Genomic DNA, 13,848 nt, shown 5'->3' with positions numbered 1-13,848 from the left:
TTTATAAACACGCGCACATGTCGCAGGGGAATTGAACAGAGCGCCGAATAATAAACGCAACGCTCGCCGGTGGAGGCGGTGATAGGGGCCACTTATGTGCGGGGGCTGCAGCCAAAGGCGTGCATTTCAATAACTTTTTAAATTATGTAAACAGAAAGAGGAGGAATAAAAAGAGTTCAGATCGAGGATTGGAGATATTTCTTTAAACTGGGAGGAAAAAATAAATACAAATATTTGGAACTGAGTTTTGAAAGTGCGTGCGCGTTTTGAAAAATAGAAAATGAGTAAAAAAAACATTAAATATAACAATAAAGATTTAAAAATCCACAGCGGCTGGGTTTTTTGTTTTTTAAGAAGAGGCCACACAGCGTCTTGTGGAGTATGAAATCATAAAGACTTTATTACTGAAGACTTGGGTTATGACACTGGAATAAATAATCAGATAAATGTTCACACGTAAAAAGAACAGCTGCACAAGATGTGGAGCTCTAAGAGATGGAAGCATATTTCTCTTCTTCTGAATACAATAAATAGAAACCAAAAGTCGTTGAGCAAAATGAAACGTGATGGTAGATTCACTTAACAAGCAGCTTATAGGACAAATGGCAATAAATAATATATATATATATATCTGTTGTTTTCTGACTGCATGACTCCTGATGGAGGAAAAAAAAAGATTTTGGAAGCTGTTGGTCAGAGCAGTGATGAAAATATACAACAAGTGTTTGTTTTTTTTTTCCTTTCTTTGTTTTGGTAAACTGCTTTCAAGCCAAGACGATAAAAAAGCAATAGGAAAGTCAAGATTTGTGAACAGTAATGCTTCCCAAGTTAAGATATTTTACAAGTAAAAAGTGAGATAATTAAAAGTTACGGTCAAGTAATGAAGTAGCTTGAAAAGAGCGATGTTAGCTCTTTGTTTTTCTTTAAAAAGTCTGACTGAAAAGTCAACCCACCTCATCATCTGAATATGATGGGGAGGAAAAAGAAAACTAAAGAAAAGAAAACAAATAAGAGTAAAATTTCCCCCATTGTTGTGCTGTACCTCAAATCCACCACAGACTGTGCCTGGTCTCCACATTCAGACGAGCGAGCTGCACACAGGCTGTGCGCTGGCCTCGTCTCACACGTATTCATGTTTGTTACACAGGTACCGTTCTCGAGAAAGTAAAGCAGAGTTCAAATTTAAAAAAAAAATTAAAAAAAATAAAGCGGGACAGTCCGAGTCCGTAAAAAGTTGGTGCAAAGGTGTCGCAGGGCCTCTTCGCTCAGCCGAGTCTCTGCGGTTAATCTGACCCGAACATAAACCTCAAAGGGATTCCAATAACTGACAGAAATGTCTCGACTCCACTATCAAATAAAACGATCGATAATAATCATGTGATACATTTCTTTTATCGGCTACATTTGTTGGTTGTGTTTGCTGACAATCACTGAAGGACGCACTTCTCCTCTTTCTTGGCCATCTTGCCTTTGTTCTGCTCCAGCGTCCTCTCCAGGTGCTCGTCCTCCTCCTCGGCCCTGCGGACGGCAAAAGGTCAAAAGGTCAGATGTCTCGGGGTGGGGTTGGGGTAAGGGGCAGACACAGGTAAAACAGCTGGTGCCACGGTGAACGCCGCTGCACCACCTGTGGAGTGGCCGGGTGCCAGGGGCCACGTTCTGACCTTTTACCTGCCTGCGGCGCCCTGGAAGGGATCCCACCCGTGCAGGTGCGCCGCAGGGCAGGCTCGCCGTGCTTTCTCTACGTCCACAGCTTCTTGGGGAGGAGCGCCTGCTGTGCAGCTCAGTGTTTTTATACTTGTGTTCAGTGTTTTTAAGTAACTTACTCTTTTTCCTGGGCGTCCAGGTCCCTGACCAGCGCGTCTCGCTTGTTGACCAGTATGACCAGCTCATCCAGCAGCAGCTGCTCCCGTCTCTTCTGGGCCTCGGTCTTCTGCCAGTCTGCAACACAACCAGAGACCTGCAGTCAGCAGTGGAGACACTGAGGATATTTCTTTTTGTTAATTTCTAAAAACCTCACAGAGACACAGAGGCTGCAGGATGCCTACATCTTCTTCTGGACTGAACCTGTAACTGAAGTGTTTTCAAAAAGATCTTTGGGTTTCCTGGATGTGGCTTCATTTATTTGAGGACTGCAGATGATCAGAAAGACGGAGAAACAGTTTCATCACCTCACTGACCTGCTGGACTGTGATGGAGCGGGACGTAAATGTGACGTGTAAACACGCTCCGTCAGGGTGCGCGCACAGTGATGACGTCATGTTAATGTGCAACTTCTCACAGGTATAAGATGGCTCTCGTTCTTTTATAACCTCTAACTTCTCAGGAACACACAAGCTCTATTAAAGCGGCAGCTCTGCTGAACGACGGCATTCACGATCGTTTGTATTTGTCACATTTTTAGTTCTATCCTGAAGTAAATTAAGTTTGAAAGTCTCCTAAATTGAGTTTTAATGGTCCAAAAATCCTCCACAGAAACGTATAAATAAATACCAACCCCTGAATGTCACCTCCTCAGCCAAACAAACAAACAAACACACACACGTAGGTGAACCCCTGACTCTCGTCTCTCAGTTCTCCAGGGTCTTTGCAGGAAGGGGCCCCACAGGGCCCCACAGGGTCCAGGTGGGACCCTGATCCAAATCCCCTCAGCCTCTCCCTGGAGGAGGGGGGCAGCCCACAGGAGAGCGCTCGCTCCCCCTGGGGCTCGAATATCCGCCTGGCGCCCTCGGCTCTGCATTCACCCAACACCAGGGCAGCGCTCCTCCCTCCCTCACCCCAAAAAACTCACCCTAAACACTCACTGCAACCTTTTTGTGCAGTTTAAAACCACCACCACACTTAGCATGCACAGACAGGACAACATATGCTGTACATAAATTAAACCGAATGAGATTCAACTTCTCGTCGTGTCACACACACGGCTGCCGGTTGCAGTGTTTTATCCATTTCACTGCCTCAAAGCTGGAGAAAGGCAGAAAATCTCCTTCTGCTCCTCAGCTCAGTGTGAGAACGTGTCTCCCTCTAAAGCCTCCCTCCATCGTTTCATAATAAAACTGAAAAAAAAAAAAATCCGCTTCGTCCCAGCGAGAATTCAAACAAACCCAAACTGAACTTCTGTGGCGCGTAGGCAACTTCACCCCTCTATCAATATTTAACCGGCTATTGATTCGAGAATAAAAGGGATGTTGTAAAATGTCAGTCCCAAAATAAGTGTGGCTTTATTAAAAATAAATATCCCCCCTCCTCCTCCTCCTCATTGAGTCAAATTGCGGCAGTCAGGCTGTGTGCGTGTCACGCTGGGCCCAGTGGGTTTGTCCTGAAAGGTCTGCGCTCTCTTCATTGGCCCCGCTCGTCCCTTTGAAGTCGACCACAGAGCGAAATGAACACAGTCCCAATATTTGGCTCTCTAGCCCCCCCCCCTTGTTATTTTTCTCTCTCTCAGGGAAGCAAATTTACTCTTCTGGTTTTTGTTCAGGAGTTAACAAATACTTCAAAATATGTCTGAATCTGCACCTCGAGGATTTGTTGCTCCTTTTATTTATTTATTTTTTAAAACATGTGGTTCTTTAGGAAGAATCAGAACAAAGTGTGGGGAATATTGGGTGAGTCATCAGCTTTAGATAACTGAGACAGGAATGTATGCCATAAATCTCCCACAATCCTCTCTCAGAAGAGGAGGGTTCACGACGAACGAGGTGGTTTTTATTTTTTATTTTTTAATCTCCTTCAAAGGATTTCTCAGCCAAAAAGCCAAAGACCTGCTGGACCCGGGGTGTGCATGGGAGGGGAAGGGGACCCATGAGTGAGCTCACTGCTGTCAATCACATGTCTCAGAGTCCCGCCCCCCTCATTAGGAAGGTAAACAATAAAAAGAGCCGATGAGCGACGTGACCAGGCAACACCAGAGCGGGGCAGGCTGGGTAACCAGAGACGCAGGAACAAACAAAACAGCCTGCAGCCACTCAGACCCCCCCCCCCCCCCCCCCCATGTAAGCCACGCCCCCCTCCATAAGAGAGTGGGAGAGGGAGGTTAAAGACTTAGGAGTGTGTACAACTCACACGGTGGGTGCGTATTCAGATAACTCTCACCGTGCACGCCAGTGGTAACCATGTGAATCTGCACAAGGCACACAAGAATGCGCTGGTTCAAATCCCCATGAACACCCCCCTCTTCTCTCCCTGCTCGCTATCCCCGACGCTAAATTTATTCAAGAGAGCAAACCGGTCCAAAGCCCCGTTCTCTCAAAGCGGGACGAGGCCGCCCTTCATGCATCCGAGTCCGTCTGGCTGCCTCTTTTTCTGTTTTATACCAAAATACGGCGACATCACATCGGAGGTTTTCAATCGCAGCTTTTTTTGGACACGGACACCAAAATAAAATTTATTCACCTTCATTTCTTTGCTTTTTTACCCCCTCATCCTCTTTAGGCACTGAGAGCTGATTTCGGCTGAAATCCAAGTGTCATCAGAGAGAGAAGGGGGGAAGGGGACTGATAATTAAAAAACAGCTAAAAAGCAACAAACACAAAGGTTAAAAATTGCAAGAGAAAAGTTCTCTCTAAATTACTAAGATTGCTTTTGTTGAGGTCCAAATATAAAGGAAAAAAGTTTATATTGTTTCAGAGCAGTTCATCCTCTACTTGGCCAAGAGATGACTGCATAACTGCATGTGACGTAATCTGCCCATCTATGTGATTTACTCCTGTAGAGACCTGACGTTTAGGGAAGCTGCGTGTAAAAGAGTACCAGTCCACCTTTTCTCCCAGGAAAGGCAGTATGAATGGGGGGTGGCCTTTCTTGTTAGCTTCTGAAGTCATTTTCCACACATGCACTCCACCCCTGAACCTTTCCAGACTTTACCCAGGTTCCCAAAGTTTGTGTGATGCTTTTTTGTTCAGACGTGTGGACAAAGTAGCTAATATTGTCCTTAATTCCAGGAGTGTATGTCAGGTGTGCTCTACCACCTAAAACACGCTGAATATTTATAGTAGTGCAAACCTTTGTGAAGCAGTGTTTCCTGCCTCATGCAACATGCAAGGAGGTAAATTTATCTACAAGAGGACAAACCTTAACACATTTAAACACAACTTGAGCCTTTATAACTTTGATGGCTCATAAACTATTTAACATGCTGATGGCAGCTACCAATTTATAGGATTTACTGCCTTTAGCTTCTGGGTGAGTATCAGGTGAGAAAGTTTGGCTTAGCTTCATTGTGTCTGTTTGCCATAAAAACATTCAGAATTGTAGTTTTCTGGTCTACGTGTCCAGCAGAAGACTGAGAACATCACGGTAGATACAACAATCAAGTGGTTTTCCACCTGTGTGAAGCAGGCTGAACCACAGGAAAGATTTTACATCTCTTAAAAAGCTGTAATTTCTTTCCAGGCATGAATGTGAACATTTTCAGCATCTGTTCGGCCTCATGTGATGATTAGCAGCATGTAATACCACGTTAGCTCCACTACAGGTGGCACCTGTCCTCGACATAAACACCAAGTTAAAACAGCTGGAGACGATGCGAATATTAAACTTCAAGCGTGGACGCACTTCAACCTACACAAACACCCGAGCTGTGAATAGATAATTAAACACACCGGTCTTCTGAATTCACCAAAACTCGAGCCCGGCGACGCGTGGAACGAAGCCTGTTGCTATCGGCCTCTTCAGTCACTGTGCAAGCCTGAAAGAGTTGGCGACATCATCAAAAGTTGCCCATGTGATCGGATTCCAAAGTGCACCTAATCAATCAGGGTCTGTAGTGCGCTGTCCCGATGTGTTACAAAGCCCAAATAGATTTACAAATGGGCTGTGTGTGTGTGTGTGTGTGTGTGTGTGTGTGTGTGTGTGTGTGTGTGTGTGTCGGGGGTGTGGAGAGGGATAAGCTCCTGCATAGGATTACATATTGATTTTAAACATATAAAAAAGCTTATCATATCAAACCGTAACAAGGGGAGAGAAGAAAAAAAAACAACTCTGGGACCCGGCTATGCATAAATCCCTTTTAGATGGCGAGAGGACGTCCACTTTAAACACAAACACACACACACACACACACACGGGGCCCTCGAAGGAAGCCAAGATGCCGCTCCGTGTGTGCGTACATAGGTGTGAATCGGTAAGCAGATAAAGAGGGCATAGTGGATCAATTTTTGTGGCAGGGAGATGAGAGCATGGCATACAGATGGCATTTCCCCGCCTGGCATCACACCAAGACGGTACAAGGAGGTGGTTATCACTGAGCATGCTCATAAACGACATCAACAGGGGCCTGGAAGCCTCGGCCCTGATCCTGACCGTTTTATTCTGCACATTTAATCAAACCTTGAACACCGTTTTAATGTCAAGCTGCTTTAAACTTCAGTTACGGAGCATTTTTATCTTACACCGACTCATGTTTGGATGCTTTAATGATGCAAAGGCCCACCTCAAGTCAAGACCTCTGTGCTGTTAACCTTCACGTGTCAGACTGGGGTCATTTATAGGTGTTGTTGGGATATTTTTAACCATGAAAATCGTTCCTTACAACTTTTCATATTTTACTACAGGGATTGGCCCAGTGCTGTGGCAGGGAAATGCAACTACGTGGACTTATTTATTACCTATAGGAGTGTCTTGTTAAGATTACTGGCTTTGGTTTGATTATAATTTTCCACTTGTGATCGCTGCGTTGTGATTTTTCGCAGTGAATCATGGTTAATAGACCTAGAGTAGATTTACTGCTGCAGACACTTGATGTCCAAAGATGAGTCAGCATCAGTTACCAAATTATGTTTGAGTGCTTTTGTAAAAATGTATTCTGAATATTCCTCATGTACAGATGACAGATTCGATTTAAACAAAAACAACAGACGTACAGTGACGACACTGTTAATTCACTCAAACATCTTAAATTTTACATTTATTGCGATTATTGTGCTGATCTATTGTTTTTTAAAGGTTTGTGATGCACTAATGTGTAAAATACTGCACTGCTGTGTGCTGATATGAAATTATCTTTCTTTCTTTATTCAGTTAGACAAAGCATTGCTTAGGGTCGCACTAGACCATTAGTTGTTCTGTATTTATCAGTTAATATGTGCTGAGATCCAAAGTGCAGGAAAAATACCTGGCACTGTAGTGAATCCTGCAGCTGTAGCCCTGCAAACTAGTCCCTCCCTTCCTCCTCTCTCTCTCCCCCTTGTGTGGCTTTATTGTTTCTACATTGTGCCTTTTCACTACATCGGGAATCACTGCTCCGTTAAGATCTTCTAACTCAAACAAACAAAAATCTGAGACAAGTTGAGAAGAATTTGTCCTTTTGCAGAATATCGGCTTCAAAGTTGATTTCAGATGAATCGTCTTCTCCCCCTCAAAGCTTCCCCTCTTTTCTTTTCTTCCTCCCCCCCCTCCTCGTCCTCTTGTACCCGACTGTCCCAGTAAGCTTACGTCAGCCTCACAAACGTGGAATAAAACATCACGAGTCAAACCTTTGCCTCAGAACAGAGAGGAGGCCGAGCAGCTTAACTTATAATCTCCTGCCTTTAACTTTCATCAAACCCTTAAATGTCTACATCACTGCAGAGACTACTCACAGGATTTTCCTTTCTCTATAACTGCTTACAAATATTACCCACATCTGCCGCAGCTGGACGGTAAATCAGCAGATATTTAACGTCTTTTCACACAAAAAGACAAAGACAGAAACTTCAGGTCTTCACACTGACCTGACAAAGTGTGTGTGATTCAGCATGTGTGTCAGCTGAGAGGGAGAGGTGCGTTTGATTCAGTGCAGGTATATATTTTTCTCAGCAGGGCGTGTGTGTGTGAGGGCAGGTGTGTTTTTTTCTCTCGCTCTGAGTCATCTCTCTCTCTCTGTGTGTCATCGACTGGCCAACCAAATCAGCAATTATTCGCACGCCCAACCATCGCTCAATGGACCTGCCCAAGCACCAAATAAGAGCTGGGGAGACGTGCACACACGCACACACAGAAAACGAAAGGTGGAAACACACCTGTGAGATGTAAACTCACAGACGCAGGCAAACGAAGACCAACACACACACACCTTTCTTCCCAGCAGCTGACAACTATCTGTGGCTGCGAGAGAAAGGCAGAGCCTCTGAATGTTAAGTGCCTCCCTGAGGGAGGAAAATAAGGCCGCTGATAAGTTAGTCAGCTGCAAATCCAACAAGTCCACATGAAGGCAGAGAGGACGGCGGCGACACGACACACACCACCTCTCCACCTCAAGTCACACACTATCTCTGCTCTCACATCCACATGCGCGCAAGCCATATGAATCCACAACACACACACGAGACAAAGACAAAAACGGCTCAAAACAATGCGCACACACGCGTGCTTAAAGCAGGCTCGCTGATACAAACACACACTCCGTTATGTGAAGCAGAAAAAGCGAAATCCTCCCATTCGACTCCAGCAGGAGCTCGATAAATAAAAATAAATAAAGCGGCCGGAGAAGAGGGAGGAAATCAAGCTGAACGCAGGCAGCGTGGTGCCGGCTGCAGCGCCGCTTTGGATACGCGTCTGCCCCCCACCACCATCTCCTCTTTTGCTAATTAGAATTGATTTATTATGGACCAGGTAGCTTATCAGGTGCCCGGTGAAATTACAATGGGTGTCCGAAGGCCGCGAGGAGAAAGGGGGTGGTTTGTGAGAAGGGGGTGGCGCTGGTCAATGTCGAATGGCAAAATCAATTAGCATTGATTGGCGAAAGGTTCATTTTGCCAAAGAGGACGCAGTCGAAGGGGATTAAACTTCCATGGCCCTCTGACAACTTTGATACGACACAATGGCTGCTTTTCTGGCTGCGGTGTAGTTAACAAGCTTTCAACAATATAACTGCATTTCTTTCTTTTCTTTTTTTTTTAACATTGCAAACACTGAATGCAGCTGTGGTCAGATTCCACATCAGGCATCGGCTAGTCGGGTCTGGCTGAGAAACAGATAGCATTGATCAAGTATCTGGGAGTGAAATCCCTCGCAAGCTCGCATCTTAATCCTCATCAAGCCGAAGCAGAATTCAAATCACCCTGCTTCAGGCTCCCGACGGGCGGACGCCACGTAGAAAGGACTCAGAAGAAGAGACACCAACCACTTTACTCGAACTCAAGCGACCTCGACAGTCGATTTTACCCTCCTCACTACGACATGGAAAATGAACTTCAACTATTGCTGCCGGTCTCCTGCAGGACTCATTTGGGAAGTAATTAAACTATCCAGATGTTCTGGTAAATTTCAGGAAGATTTAGGAATGAGAGTAAAGTGAGCTCCTGGTTGTTTTACTTTACTTGTTACATAATATCCTCAGCTGTGAAAACTGCTGTTTAAAATGCATCTAAAGTTACAAAATTAAGAGTTTAATGTACGCATGTGCAGCCTCCCTCTGCGTGTGTGTGTCTTACCCTCGATGGCCAGCATGGCTCTCAGCTCTCTGTTCAGCAGTTCGAAACGCCTCTCCAGATCGTGCTCTTTCTCCCTGTGGCAAGTTAGAAAGAGGGGAGACGGGAAACACACACACACACACAAAGTTCATCAATATGTTAATGACTAAATCATTAAGTACTTAAAGAAACCTGCAATAAACATCGATTCGGCCACTCGCCCGAACCTTCTCTGGCTTCGCATTAATCTACTGCACATAACTGATACTCATAGTGCACAGCCCTGGGTGAAGGTGTGTGTCTGTGTGTGTATGTGTAAGGATAGAAAAAGGGAAATAAGGAGCGGAGTTTTGGGGGGTGGGGGTGAAAATGCATTAAAAACAGAAGATGAGGGAGTAGATGTGTATATGCAAGTGTGGCCCAGTGTGGATCTATCTGCCACCCGCAGCACAAATTGAATTCTTTCCTCTTTCAGCCATATTAAAAAATGAGCTAATTCGGCCCCTAATAGAATTTGTCCTTCACAGGCGCCGTTTTCTCTTTGCCTCCACAAAGAGAGAACAGAAAGGGCTAATAATCAGCCCTTCTGTCAATTGGCCACTTTAAAAGCCTCTCCTTTCCCACGATATAATGTGATTATGAATACTTCAGGCTCTCCTCCACTTGCACACTTTGAAATCCCTACAGCCGCGAATGAGGAAAAAAAGGCAGCGCGTGTCTCCACCTGTCGCAGCTGACCACATACAAAGAGACTGCAGATAGAGTAGCGATCGCCACATTTCTATTGATTTTATATCCCTTTCTGCATGTAAATCAATGAGTGGATAGACAGAGAGGGGGTGAATGGAGTGGAGAGGACACTCCTGCCCCGTGCAGCTTAGACGAGCTTGATCTAAAGCTCGAGGAGCAGGTTTAAAACGCTTCTCAGCTGCTTTAATTTGACACGTGAGAAATTAAAATGGAAGCAAAGACGAGGCGACAGAGAGGAAGAACAGTACGCACAGCAGAGAGAGCTGGTTCTGTCTCCTGATGAGGGCGTTCTTCTTGTTGACCAGCATGAACCACTCCTGCATCATGGCCTCCTCCTCCTCCTTGTTGTTGCCTGGAAAGAGCACAGAAACACACCAATAAATAAACACGTTACAGGAAATGTTTCAAGAATAACACGTTGCTCTTTTGCTTTTGTTTTTTTTTTTACAGTGGATTGAACGTGACATAAAAATTACAGCACGCCGTGCTACACCAGCATATGCACATGAAAAGCGATGAGGCAGATAAACGACGGAGCTGCTGCCCCCGCAGAGTCAGTGTGTCCACCAGATATTCATGTGTGGGTGTAAATACTCTCCTCGCTTATGTTCCCTGTGTAAACATTCACCTACTTCACACCATGCCTTCACAACGTCAATACGGCTTCAACCGGGGCGGGATTAACTCTGCGATTACCGTCGAGCGCCTTTACGGAGTGAAGCCTCTCACTGTAGGGCAATACATATCCCACCAATCACTCAGCAGGCCTTCAAAAAAAAAAAAAGTCTCTGGGACTCTCTACTGCTTAGTGTAATACCTGCTCAACACACACAGAGAGCTAGTGAGGCTCAGATGCATGGCTAATGTAAGCTTTGCCCACGCCTGGGGCTAAAGCTCTATGCTGTAACTTACTTACAAGGTACAATGGGATGCGCACAACTGATACAGACAAAGCACATCGAATCGAAAGCTTCAAATGTTAGCCAGGTAACAGCGACAGCCTCCATCGTGTTTGACCTGGAATAAAGACCAGCTGCCTGGGTGTGGAGTTTGACTCCCACTGTGCATCTGCTGGCCTCCGTGTACTAAAACCACATAATCGTAAGGTTTTAAACAACCTGTGATGACGCTCAAACCAGAAACTGACAAATGGTAACTAAATGCTCTTTGAAGCTCTCAGGTGTTAAATGCTTACAGAGGAAGGGTTGATAGCATTTTCAAGTACGGCCCATAAACATGCACGAAAAGTTATTTAATATTTTTGGAATGAATTAAATTTGGAAACAGGATAATAGTCTGAACATTAGCTGGATGGTTACTGTAAATTTGGAACCTATTTATAAAACTTTCTAGATACTGTTTAGTGCATCTTCAAGTAACTAAGTGGGGCTATTTTGGACCAGGTGTGGCAAAGATAACGAGCAGGTGTATTTATGCTGTAAATTCATGTAGGTCTGTTTAATCCCAGGCTTTTGCTCCAATTTTCATCCTGTAATGATTACACTGTAAGGTTTTACACCAAACCAAAGTGAAAAGACACCTCAGGCGTGTCTCTCGGGATCCAGAGGCTTTGATTAAACTGCAGTATTTGACACCCTGGGAATCAGGATGGCCTCACTGAGCAGGAACAAAAATAACAACAGTCTCAGCAGTGATGATTAATGAACACATAATAAAGATGCAAAATGCTACCAGTAAAATAATTATTTACTATAATTCTACAAATTTACAATTTATTTGTGAGTTATTGGTAATATTATCTATTTAGGTATAATAAAAAAGACTATTACTTTAAAGGTAAATCTTTAAATTACCTACAGATGTTATGACTACTTTTTTTTAAGGAACGGATAATCAATAAAATTAAAACTAGATTTCCATAAAATAATACTGCTAAGCATCTCTTTCTGCTTGGTTTATTTTAATAATCTCTCACGTGTTATAAATTAAAATGCTATTTATTCTTTATCGAATCTCGAGGTCAGCTGAACAGTGTCAGCGGCGATAATCCATAAGGTCCCGTTTAACTCTGCAGCGGCGATATGAATCCTTCCATTCACTGTGGTAAATGCAGCAACGGTTTTAAGAAGATTTCCAACATTTATTGTCTGAGTATTGTAGCTGTAACCACTGTATCATTTATTTGATGAGAAGCTGTAAATAAATAAATAGCTTTGCTTCTTAGGAGACAAGAAAATGAGAAAGAAAGGAATTTTTCCATCAAACACACACACACACACCAGTGTTCATTGCAGCAGTGGGAGCATCGGGCCACTGCGTCACTGATGACAAAAGGCAAACGCGTGGATGTGTGTGGACACCGGTGAATGTGTGGACATTTGTGATACTCTGAGCCAGCAGATGTATGTAATTTCATTTAGGAGGAGGGAGCGGGAAGGGAAAATGAAAGAAAGCAAGAAACTCCCCCCCCCCAAAAAAACCAAGCGAATGAAAGAAAGCTTCGGGATTTAGCGGAATCACGGGCTCGTGGATTACTGTAGTCAACTTTGAAATGGACGACACTCGGAGGGGGGATAAAGCCGGCGCTGACAGGTCATTGTGCTGCCTCGAAGTCAAATAAAACAAGCAAATAATAATGGCAAATATTAAGCTCCTGTGACATTGTGGCGAGGCGGGCTGGAAGACGAGAGGGGATTATAAAGCTATATCCCCCACCGCTAGCCAGCCAGCTGCTACCAGCCAACCAACAGCCACATTTTATGAAAGGAGGGAGGGGAGGCGAGGGGAGAGGAAGGCAGGGAGGTCAGAGGAAAAGGTGGGAGAAGAGGGAGGAGAAAAGGGTAGAAGGAAGGAGAAAAGGGAGAGATGAGGAGGGGGGGAAGAAATATTGAATGTGAAAGCAAAATGGGATGACTGGAACGAGGGAGGGAGTGGAGGAGGAAAGAAAGGCGAGCAGGTGAGTCAGGGGATGGAGGGATGGAGGGATGGAGGCAGGAGACTCGACAGCTGCTCAGCATCCACCTCCGACCTCTAGATCCTACCTGACTCTTAAAGAGACAGACTGGGCGCAGATTTATTGTTATGGGTGGGTGCTAAACCCCTTTTCAATCAATTAAGCATGGGAAAAATCATGTTTTACTATACCTTTAATTATAGTTTTTGAGCTGTTGGGGGAAGAGCCTTTAAAAAATAAAAAGTTATATAATTACATTGTAATTTTACAGGCCAATTGCATTTAATGAATTATTGAAAAGTCTTCAGATTATTTAAATAGTTTTCTACTAGCTTGACTACTTGATACGACTGAATTAACAAGACACCTGTGCGCGATACCATCTTAAACGTAAAAGTGATGGTCGTTTCAGTTTCATGATAATTAAGGCTCTAGTGCTGGGTTGGGGGTTTGATTCCCACTGGTGCAGCCCATTCTAAAAACATCTTTGCTCCATAGAAAGCCATATGCTTATAGTGACAACAGACTGCTGAATGTGGTGGTGTATGAAAACAAATGGTGTAAATATCCTTGGCAGTCACCACTGACACTGTGTCTGCGAATCCAGCCTTGGCTCTGATACATTGTGGATCCATGCTGGCTCTCAGGGGGCCATCTTGGATCAAAGCATCTGGCAGTTTGGCAGGGTGCATTCTGGGTCTTGCTGCTTGCCTTACACGCCACTTCTTAGTGCTCAACACAGAGCAGGGCAGAGCAGAAACAGGCCAACTCCAGTGAGACTGAAGCAATGAATTTGGC

At 44.5% G+C, this 13,848-nt stretch overlaps 1 protein-coding gene across 4 annotated transcripts in view; it reads right to left on the bottom strand.

Annotated features, from left to right (window-relative positions):
• Nucleotides 1-378: 378 nt before the first annotated feature.
• The window catches only part of ehbp1 (EH domain binding protein 1), a 157,100-nt gene continuing 143,630 nt past the window's right edge, over nt 379-13,848 (bottom strand). For all 4 annotated transcript variants that reach the window (XM_035904844.2, XM_087850042.1, XM_087850041.1 and 1 more), the window contains 4 exons: nt 10,389-10,488; nt 9,408-9,481; nt 1,824-1,938; nt 379-1,518 (listed from right to left, as the gene is read on the bottom strand). In XM_035904844.2, the coding sequence (XP_035760737.2) occupies nt 1,428-1,518; nt 1,824-1,938; nt 9,408-9,481; nt 10,389-10,488 (380 nt within the window). In that variant the 3' untranslated portion in view covers nt 379-1,427. The remainder of the gene's footprint in view (nt 1,519-1,823; nt 1,939-9,407; nt 9,482-10,388; nt 10,489-13,848) is intronic.

This window comes from Neolamprologus brichardi, chromosome 13 (assembly GCF_056152115.1).
Source record: "Neolamprologus brichardi isolate AB-2024 chromosome 13, ASM5615211v1, whole genome shotgun sequence".
NCBI classification, from domain to species: domain Eukaryota; kingdom Metazoa; phylum Chordata; class Actinopteri; order Cichliformes; family Cichlidae; genus Neolamprologus; species Neolamprologus brichardi.
This window is presented reverse-complemented; position numbering and strand designations above follow the sequence as displayed.